This window comes from Triticum urartu, unplaced genomic scaffold (genome assembly GCF_003073215.2).
Source record: "Triticum urartu cultivar G1812 unplaced genomic scaffold, Tu2.1 TuUngrouped_contig_5197, whole genome shotgun sequence".
NCBI lineage: Eukaryota > Viridiplantae > Streptophyta > Magnoliopsida > Poales > Poaceae > Triticum > Triticum urartu.
The window spans coordinates 1-11,334 of record NW_024115851.1 but is presented as its reverse complement, the minus strand read 5'-3'; the positions used below and the strand labels follow the sequence as shown (position 1 = coordinate 11,334).

The following is an 11,334-nucleotide window of genomic DNA, read 5'->3' as shown; positions in this document are numbered from 1 at the left end:
GCCGCCCCCGCGGCCGAGGAAGAATGGCCAGCACCAACGAGCACCGGTCACCGCAGACCCGGCGTCGATCCACCAGCCGAGGCCGCCGCCACGGATCCAAAGCCCCCCGAGGAAGAACGGGGCGGCCAGATCCTCGCTGCCACCTTCACCGACAGCCGAGCGGCGAGCCGGCGGCCACCTCCGGTGACGACGAGGGAGAGGAGAGGTGTGGGAGAGGGCCGGCGGCGGCCTAGGGTTACGCCGCCCGAGTCGCCCCTGCGGGAGCGACGCGGGGGCTAGGTAATTAAGTAAGTCAAAATTTCTGATCGTCTAACAGTAGCGAGGTTGGGAGCTGCAAAGCTCGACGGCGTGTGCGCACAACCTGCGCCTCCGTTTTAGAGGGCCTGATGGGTGGGGCCGGTATAACATGGGCCCCAAATCCATTGATGCCGGCGACTCTGCTCGCTCCGCTGTCGCCACACTCGCGGTCGTCGGTGGAGCTGGGAGGAGACGCCGGCTGCTTTGTTTGAGCCTGCTGCCTGCACTGCAGTTTTTTAGTCCATCCATGCTTAAAAATATCAATCATTTTATTTGGTTAAAGAAACGTCTTAGACAGTACCATCAATGTGCTTGATATCTTCTGTTGCCTCTGCTGGACGAGACTTGCCTGCTCCCTCCCCGTGTGCCGATCCGTGCTCCCGGATATGTGGCTTGATTTGATTGGACAAAATAAGGCCCGGCCCCACCTCCTTAAAATCAGGGGGATGATTAGATTAGAAAGGAAAAAGGGAAAAAGACAGCCGTAGGATGAAGTGGGAGCACGGATGGGAGCATGAGGAGGGAGCAGGCAAGCCGGATCCGCCTCTGCTATGTTCTGGGTTGCTAGCTAGACTTGTTTCCTTACCATAGCATTGTTGATTTTCCTCAGAAATATATGATCGATCACTTCCAACAATGGATTCATATCATCTCCTTAATACGCGGCTTCCTAATTAATTCTTCAGAGGGAGCAAAGACAGACACTGACCGGAATGTGTCTCTTGTAGTATTTGATATTTTCAGGAAAAAGAAAAGTGCGAGGCCCAAACAGTTGAGAATGGTTTTGCACTGTCTTTCCTAGTTGAAGATAGCAGGGTGGCAATGGACACCATATAATCTGTACGGATTCTCTCATATGGCATCATTTGTGCTGTAATAGTACTACAGAGATGCTGCTTGTGTATCTAATGTACATTCTGCGGGCCTTTCACAGATCCAAGAAATGCACCTGCGGCTAGTGCATTCTATAGCGCCATTTTGCTTTCAGATTTGATTGTAGAGATTGCACACAGAAATCCCCTACGCTATTTGAATGTTTGACCTGAATGATCAACCTCATTGTTGTTAGTGGATTCATGCAAGAGCAGTACAGAAATGTATTAGATTCGGTTAATCGATCGATCTTGATAAAAAAAATAGAAATAGCTTCCGATTTGATTTGAGTACCCACTGTGAGCCCATGGTGCGGTTGCTTTTGTAGTGGTTCCTAGATGATAGGGTAGATCAGACTGCTAGGCTAGGCTTGAGAAGGAAGAGCAAGGTAACAGGGTTATAGAAAGAAACAGGAGATTAGGAACTAGCACAAACTGAAGCGGGAAAGAAGACTAAAATATCTAACATAATTTTACTGTGTCATATAATGCACCTGTTTCACAATATGTCAATTTGTGGTTAAGCGATGGCTATTTCCTCATGTAGATACTGTCAGCAACATCGGCCGTGCTAGAGTCATGGGATCTCGGCGTCAAGAAGTCTGGAAAGACACTCCTGGTCAGTGCTGTGTCTCCACTTTCCATGGCCATTGCCGGTGGTTACTTCTGTCGCGATGGATGTTGCCTCCTCGCATGAGGTGGGAAGAACCAGATGTGCTCCCCAACTTCAAACTTTGCATCACCTTAAAGCATGTATTCTCCATATGTTCCGTGCGTGTTTGTGACTGCACTGAATGTACTGTAGTGTTCGAGAGAGAATTAATTTGGAAGTCATGTATACATCAAAGGGTTTATGTACTAGCTATAGGTATTTTGGATGTGTGATACTGATACCACAAGCTAAGTTCTGTGATCAGACTTGGCATCACACACAACATGAATTTGTGGCACTGGGTGCAGTTAACAACCTTATTCAGTAAACAACCTGAATTTGTCGATTCAGAATCCCATTTTCTAGATGACGATAGAAAGCAGAGCATCTCTCTGCTGAGCTGATTTGGGACTGATGCCCGAGGAGCTGATTCGAGGCTTTAGTGTTCGTTCGATCCATACACTTTGGGAGCACCTGGTGGTTCTTGATTTCTGTCCATGTGCCATGTCAATGTCACCAGACTGGCCGAACCTCGAGCACTCTGCTGATCTTGGGAGGTGCTTTGCTCAAACAGAGACCCTTATATATACATCTGCTTTTGCTTGTTTGCATGTGAAACCGGGAGCGCGTACTTTCAGCATTGTTTTACACTTTTCAGTTCGTTTTCTGTTCCGAAGATTTCCCCTGGAAACAAGTTTAATGCCTGAAGATGTGTTGACTATGGGATTTGGATGGTACAAAATAATCTGTCACAACAGCCAGTATGAAATTCAGTGGTGCTCCTGTTACAACACAGTTTGTTCACAGTTTTGTCCTAGTTTTACATGTCCATCATGAGAACCAGAAAATTATATACTGGCTTCAGTTCCTGGGTGCTGTAACACGAGTCAGTACTTTCCGTAGACTGCTGGCTGCTGTAAACACACATCTTGATTTTGCACATAACAAAGCAGAAACTAGCACAGGCAGGGGATCATGCAAACATTCATGGTGGCTCCTTCCCAAAGTGCAAATATACCCCAAATTACATCTCTGGCATGAAAAAGACTGTAGAAATTACATAGCCACTTCTTTTCTTCTTCTTAACACCAACGATGCAGGCGTGGTCGTGATCAAAGGCCATGAACTGGTTGGCCTTGAGCTTCTCCACTTCAGATTAGCATGGTTGAGTTGGCCTTGAGCTTCTCCACTCTGTTGACTCGGTGGGAATGGTTGAGTTGAGTAAAAAATGTCTGCTCAAATGGCAGCTTCAGATTAGCATGAATAAGTCTACAAGCACTGATGGTGAAGAAAGGTTTCTACCTCTTGCCTCTTGAACCTTGATATATCTTCTATATCCTACAAACAAATCTGTTCAAATATTGACCAACTGGTGTCATTTTTTCCCTATGCCAATGAATTATTACTCTTTGGGAATGTACAACGCAAACTGAAGAACACGAAAAAGGCAGAGTACCCATATGGGGCTGTATCTTTCTCCATGCAGTGCACAACGAAGAGCGAATAATGGCTGACTTCAGCTTAAATAATCCACAAACATATACACTTCATTTGTTACAGTACAAACATACAAATACCAGTACATCAGTACAATACATACGTCCAGCCCATCTTACAGCCACTTGCACATAAACATGTCGAACATACAAATAATATTTAGATACAAACAATTTGCTTGTCGTGGAGTTGGGCACTTCATGGTGCAGGGTCTTGAGTTTTCTCCATCATGTGAGCCCACCTTACAGCCACTTGCACATAAACCATGTCGTACATCATATCAACAAACTGGAAGAAGGCAGCCCTCCATGTCCTCTTCATCAACATGGTGCAGAAAACTGTCCACAGGCCCACCACAAATCCAATGCTCATGGCAAGATAAACAGATGGCATATGATCTATATCCTCGAGGCCACTTTGCTCTGCATCATGTGTTGAGCAGTTCCTGCCAACAAGATCTCCACAAAGACCAGGGTTACCGATGTAGATGTACCTCTGGTTATCAAGAGCTTGTAGCTGTTGTCCGGATGGTATTGCACCGGATAGATTGTTGTATGACAAGTTCAAGTGGCTCAAATAAGTTAAAGCTGACAAACTTGGTGGTATTGCACCAGAAAATTCATTGAAGGATAGATCGAGTGAGTCCAGCTGCCTTAAATCACCAATTTTGTTTGGGATTGCTCCTGTGAATTGATTGTTTGACAAGTTCAGATTGGTAAGCCCAATGAGCAAAGTTATCTCCTCTGGAATCTGTCCTTCAAAACTATTACTTGACAAATCAAGAACTACCAGTAACTGGTAAATTACAAAGGTGTAGTCACGCTTTTGGTCCTTTGTGATTACTGGGATGCTCTCTTCATAAATGTAATCCCCTGTGTCCTGCGACACCACTGTCATCATTGCCTTCAGGTTTGATAAAGACCATGGTATGCTTCCTGTTATGTTGTTGTGTGCTATATCCAAATAATGAAGACCATTAAGGGAAGTGAGACTCTTAGGAATATGACCACTGAACATATTTGACCTCACTCTTAATATTTTCAACTTTGGCACTTTTTGGGGTAACCATTCTGGCAATCCTCCAAATAACCTGTTGTAAGAAAGATCAAGGAACATTAATCTTGACGACCTTTGAAGAAATTTAGGGAATTCACCAGTGAGATCATTGTTATTCAAGGCTAAGCTCAGCATGTCAGAGCCAAATTGATCTGTAGAGTTTGGAACAAGTTCCTTTTGGCACTGCATAATATCTCCTGTTAACTGGTTTCCTGATAGGTCCAACCTTTTCAGTTTAGTCAATTGGCATATAGACGACGGGATGGTGCCTATGAATTGATTGTTTGCAAGCAACAACTCTTCGAGTAGTGGAGCATTTAACTCTGATGGCAATGAACCAGATAAAGAGTTTGAAGATAGGTTCAGTCGTACTACATTTATAGGAAACTGTGGAACTTGACCTGTAAACTTATTGGACCCAAGATGTATATAGCCAGCTAACATGTGTTGTAGATTTGTCGGTAATGAGCCATGCAATTTGTTTCGTGATGCTTGCAACATTGAAGCTCGGGAAAATGTGGCCCAAAACCACTCAGGAATAACATCATCCAGATTTGCGTCACCAAGGACAAGAATATCAATGTCAGATTGCCCTTTAAGCCACTCTGGAAAATTGGGCCCAAGTTGGCATGACTGGAATCTTGCGACCTTTAGTCTAAATGGAGGAACCCATTTTTGGTTGATAGCTAATATCAAAGAGTTGTAGGACAAGTCCAGATACTCTAAATTCAATAGGCCTGTAAAATGCTCCTCCACGAGCACACTATTTAATTTATTATGGCTCAGATCCAGATGCTTTAAATTAGCTAAACTTGCAGATTGTTCCATCAACAGAAAATCAGTGAAGATATTATAGCTGAGGATCAAGGAACATCAATTGTGATGACCTTGCAAGAAATTTTGGGAATTGACCAGTCAGATTGTTGTTATTTAGGGCTAAGCTGAGCATGTTCCAACCAAATTGATTTGTAGAGTTTGCATCAGATTCCTTCCAACACTGCATAATATCTCCTTCTAAATAGTTTCCTGATAGGTCCAACCTTAACAGACTAGTCAGTTGGCATATAGACAAAGGGATGGTGCCTGTGAATTTATTATTTGCAAGCATCAAATCTTCGAGTGCAGGAGCATTTATCTCTGATGGCAACGACCCAGATAAATAGTTTGAAGATAGGTCCAGTTGGCTTATATCTATGGGCAACTGTGGAACTTGACCTGTCAACTTATTGGACCCCAGATGTATATACTCGGCCGACATGTGTTGTAGATTTGCCGGTAATGAGCCACACAATTTGTTTCCTGATGCTTGCAAGGTTGAAGCTCGGGAAAATGTCACCCAAAACCAATCAGGAATAGCATCGTCCAGATTTGCATCACTGAGAACAAGAACATCAATATCAGATTGCCATTTAAGCCACTCCGGAAAAATGGGCCCTAGTTGGCATGATTGGAATTTCGCAACCTTCAATCTAAATGGAGGAATCCATTTTTTATTGATAGCTATCAAAGAGTTGTACGAGATGTCCAGATACTCTAAATTCAATAGGCCTGCAAAATGCTCCTCCACGAGCACTCTATCTAATTTATTATGGCTGAGGTCCAAAATCTTTAAATTATCTAAACTTGCAAAATGTCCTTTCAAGATAAAATCACTGAAGTTATTATAGCTGAGGTCCAAATGCAGCAAATTACCTAAACTTGTAAAATGTTCCTTGAAGAGCACACCACTGAAGCTATTGTAGCTGAGGTCCAAAATCTCTAATTTTCCTAAGCTTGCAAAATGTTCTTTCAATAGCACACCGCTGAAGTTATTGTGGCTGAGGTCCAACAACTCTAATTTTTCTGAGCTTGCAAATTGTTCTTTCAAGAGCACACCGCTGAAGTTATTGCCGCCGAGGTCCAGCCTTTTCAAATTACTCAGTGCTCCGACTCCTACAGGTATAGGGCCACTCAACATATTTTCAGATGCTTGAAGAACACTGAGATTGGTCATGTTCCCTGTCCAAATGGGCAGATTCCCTGTCATATTTCCACGCCACACTGACAATTCTTGGAGTGTATTCCATGAGCACTTTGGCAATCGCCTCATGAACTCCCCTATGCTCGAACCTATGTTGTTACCACCGAACCTAATTCTGGTCAAATTGCACAAATTTTCTAATTTGTTTGGTATCAAACCCACGAGATCATTCTCACTAAAATCTATGACTTGGAGGGACGCCATGTTTCCCAATTCACCAGGAATGGACCCTTGCCAGCTGGAATGTGATAGGTGAAGCTCCTTAAGGCTTGTGAGATTCCAAAACCATGCGTGCTTGAGTGCAGTATAGAAGTTGTTCTCAGACATATCATGTTCCCTATCCAAGTGGGCAGATTCCCCATCATATTTCCACCCCACACTGACAATTCTTGCAGTTTATTCCATGAGCACTTTGGCAATCGCCCCATGAACTCCCCTATGCTTGAACCTATGTTGTTATAATTGAACCTCATCCTTGTCAAATTGCACAAATTTTCTAATTTGTTTGGTAGCAAACCCACGAGCTGATTGAAACTCGGGTCTATGACTTCAAGGGACCCTACCCATCCTGACCCTGAGAGTTGAAGCTCCTTAAGGCTTTTGAGATTCCAAAACCATGCATGCTTGAGTGAAGTATAGAAGTTGTTACCAGACATATCAAGGACTTCAAGATGTGTGAGGTTGGAATGTGGTATACTACCAGAAAGGATACTATTGAGTCCACACTCGGACAAGTGAAGCACTTTAAGAGAAGGAAGCATATTAACCCTCTGAAACCAATCCCTCGCAGAACTAAGATCCACATAGCTCATGTCAAGATCGCTCAACAAAGAAAGACGTGGCAACCATGCAAGATCCACTATGTAAGACCCATAATAATTCTGACTGAGATCAAGATATTGCAATTTTGAGAGATTGCCAAGTTGAGAAGGTATTCTCCCACTGAATCCTGCTCTTGAGAGGTTGAGATACCTTAGGTTCTTGAGAGAAGACAAGTAGACAGGGATGCTTGTGCCGTTGAAGTCATTCCAGCTCAGATCAAGGTACCTCAGGTGTTGTAAAGTAGCCAAAGAAGAGCTCATCTCGCCCACCGACAAGCTCAATGATCTGCTCTTGTAGTCGCTATAGTAGTCGATGTAGTCGCTGTAGTACTCGTACATGTAGTCGTACATGTAATAGCCCATGTCGTTCATGTCGATGTTGCGGAGGTTGAGCTTGATGAGATGGCCCGTTCTGTTGCTGCACCGGACTCCCTTCCATTGGCAACAATCCTCACCCTGCCATGATGAGAGATGGCCAGCAGGGTCCAGGAGGCTTGCCTTGAAGGACAGAAGCGCATCTCGCTCGCTGCCGATGCAGGCTCCTGATACACTCGCTTGGCCATCGGAAGTGGATGATGCTTGGAAGATCAATAGACAAAGCAGTAGTGCAGCTCCTCGGATGAGAAGCACGAGCTTAGTCATATTGATTGGAAAAGGCAGATGGAAAGGAGAATGGATGACAGAGCAGCTTATCTCTATCCCGGTTATTCCACCACAAACGCAGTATAGGAGTATGGTCTACAACCCACGTCTTGGTCTTGTCATGCATACTTTTTCAATTCTCAAGTTGTGGCTAGAATTTGTTGATTCGGACAGCCCACCATGCACAGCACGGCAGAAGTTGGAGCTGTAATCTGTATCCAGCATTCGCTCAATAACACACATTGTGTGTCAGGTCTAGCATTAAGCTCTAGAGAGTTATTTTAGTGTTGGCAACCCCTCCGTCTACCTGAAATACACAAATTTAGATGCATAAATACAAAGACTCGTAGCTCTCACTAGTTGTCAGTATTCAGCAATCAGCCAAACGAATCAAAAGGGCAGCATTTCAAAAAACTCATCAGAATTTTACCAACCACTCCCATTGTATGGTCCACAAGCAAAGCCAGTTCAGGTCTTGGTCTTTGTCATGTTGTATGCATACTTCTCTAATACTGAAGTTTTCTTTTTTGCGGGGACTCTAATACTACTGAAGTTAACCATGCGAAAACCTATAACGATCTGGACAGTCTACCATGCAGCGCAATTGAACAAGCAAATATGCAGCAGTGCAGATAGTGTGGAGAGTGTTAGGATTAATTAACACGTGTTAATTATGTAGTATAATAGCAGAGAGAAGCAGCGCATTCGCAGTCGACGTCATGGCCTTGCACTGCATGCATACTTTTCTTCTAGTCAAGTCAAGCTATGGCCGAATGATTTGGACAATCGATCGCGGCAAGCACGGCACGGCAGAAAAGCACGTTCAGTAATTAGCTCTCTCTGACTCATTTTCTCCATTGAAGGTTACGAATAGGGTGGCTCGCATATTGTGATTTGTGCCTTCACTGGTGAGGTGAGGCAGGTCATAGCAATTTTCTCGTTCGTAATCTAGCGACAAGCCTGAATTGCTCTGCCCCCTTTCTGTGAAATAGAAAGCGAACCTGCGGGGAAATTAAAGTGGACGATGGGTGGGAAGGAAATTCTTCTAAAAGCCATCATCCAATCTATTCCAATATTTGCAATGGCAGTTTTCAAAATTCCAAAGAAAGTGTGTAAGGATATTACTAATGCAATGTCAGCTTTCTGGTGGGGTGACACTGAAGAGCAAAAAAAGATGCACTGGGTTGCATGGTGGAGGATGTGCCTCCCAAAATCTAAGGGGGGTATGGGATTCCGAGATCTACATGTGTTCAACCTAGCCATGTTAGCAAAGCAGAGTTGGTGGTTGATAACACATCCTGAAACCTTGTGTGAACAAGTACTCAAGGCGAAGTATTATCCGGATGGTAATCTACTAAATGCGGGTCCTAAGAAGGGCTCATCATTTACGTGGCAGAGTATCGTTGCGGGTCTTCAAACCTTCAAAAGAGGTCATATATGGCGAGTTGGGACGGGCGAAAGGATAAAGATTTGGACGGATCACTGGATCCCTCAAGGGCCCTCAAGGAAGGTAATCACACCCCGTGGCAATACCCTTCTCTCTACTGCGAATGAACTTATCAACCCAGAAACTGGAGGATGGGATGAAGATTTGGTACGAGACATATTCTTCAGTGTTGATGCAGATCGAATTCTCAAAATTCCATTATCCCTTCACCAACAGGAAGATTTTGTGGCGTGGCATGCCACAAAGAGTTATTGTTTCTCAGTAAGATCCGCGTATTATATAGAGTGGGAACACCAGTTCGGTTCGAGGATGAGAAGAGAGCCAGCAGAAACTTCTTCGCATAACCCTGTTTGGGGGATCCTGTGGAAGCTACAAGTTCCAAGCAAGATAAAAATCTTTGTATGGCGCGCCCTACATGGAATTATACCTGGAGTTGGTGTCTTGAGGAATAGACACATAAGAGTCTCTCCAGAATGCCCAATATGTCATTCAGGGCCGGAAGACATACGTCATCTCGCCTTCATATGTGCACGGCGCGAAAAGTATGGAAATCACTTGGGTTAGAAGATATCATTGACTCTGCCCTTCTCACAGACCGCTCGGGTTCAATGGTATTGGAAGAGCTACTCAAAAGTCCGATGAAGAAATCTCGGGTTTCTGGTCAACTCGGGCTCCAAGAAACCATTGCTGTGGGAGCATGGTATATATGGTGGGAACGTCGTGAAGCTGTCAAGGGTCAGATGGTTAAAACTGCAGCTAGTACTTCATTTGCAATATAAGCTATTACTACAAACCATGCGGTTCGGTCGAACACAGCAGGTCCTGAGGTAAGATGGAAACGTCCAGCTCCAGGCTACTATAAACTGAATGTTGATGCATCTTTCTTTGAGGATGGAAGCGGAGCTGCTGCGGCTGTCTTGCAGAACCATAGAGGGGAAGCTGTAGCGGGGATTTCGGAGTTGATTGATAAAACACTTGACGCACCGTCCACTGAAGCCAGAGCGTTACGGATGGGTCTGCAGATGATTGATGGAATTGGATGTCGCAATGTCCAAGTGAAGACGGACTGCATTGAACTTGTGCAAGCATGCAACGGCGAGAATGAAATTCTGAGCCCATATTTAGCTATACTTGCTGACTGTTTTCACCTGGCTCATGGGGTCCCGGATATATCCTTTATACATTGTCCAAGAGAGGCAAATAGAGACGGACTGCATTTTTTAGCTAGGCGTTGCTAAGATTCGTGAAGAGTGGATAGATGAGATGCCCTCCTTCCTTTTACCACATGTACTCTTTGATTTCCCAAGTTTGAATAAAATGCCAGCAGGCCTTTCCCTCAAAAAAAAAAAAAAATTAGACGATGGGGGGCTTCAGCGCTCCAGATCGACGCCGTCGAAGCAGGAGCCGGGGAGGACCGTGACGGGGGCGTCGTCATCGTAGAAGTGCGCGTCACTCCCCATCTGCCCCACCACGCAGGACGCCTCCGTGGCAGCTCGCCTGCAGAATGAGAGGGGTTGCGGGGGTGTGCATCACTTCAAAGAATGTATTCAGAATTTTGCATCAGTTCAAAGCATGTGTTAGTAGCGATGGAGAGCATTAATTTGAAAAGTCATGTATATAAACCAAAGGTTTGTTAGGTAAGTACTCCCTCCGTCCGGAAATACTTGTCGGAGAAATGGATGTAGCTAGACGTATTTTACTTATAGACGCATTCACTTTTATTCATTTCTCCGACAAGTATTTGCGAACAGAGAGAGTATACATTTGGGAATGAATTCTGGGCCTGATGGATCCGAATTATCATAAACCTGAATGTATTTAGGATATAAGAGCATCTACAGCCGAGCGCCTTAAATCCGCCTCATAAGCCCGGGCGGGCCGCTCGGTCACTGTCCTGTCACGATTTTTTGACCCAAACGGACTTCTCAAACGGCCCTCAAATGCCCGGACTAATCGGCACCCCTCATATCCAGTCCAAATATGGGACGGATATGGGGGCGCCCCGGCACACCTGCCACGCCCGACCGCCG

The 11,334-nt window shown here is 44.7% G+C and overlaps 1 protein-coding gene across 1 annotated transcript; it reads right to left on the bottom strand.

The window, feature by feature from the left end:
* Positions 1 to 3,319: 3,319 nt before the first annotated feature.
* Positions 3,320 to 7,949, bottom strand: LOC125528902 (receptor-like protein EIX2). The gene is made up of 3 exons (XM_048693322.1): positions 6,757 to 7,949; positions 6,007 to 6,718; positions 3,320 to 5,195 (listed from the first exon to the last, which is right to left on the bottom strand). Exons 1-3 carry the CDS (start codon positions 7,855 to 7,857, stop codon positions 3,517 to 3,519), a joined length of 3,492 nt encoding a protein of 1,163 aa, XP_048549279.1. The 5' UTR covers positions 7,858 to 7,949; the 3' UTR covers positions 3,320 to 3,516.
* Between the last annotated feature and the right edge of the window lie 3,385 nt (positions 7,950 to 11,334).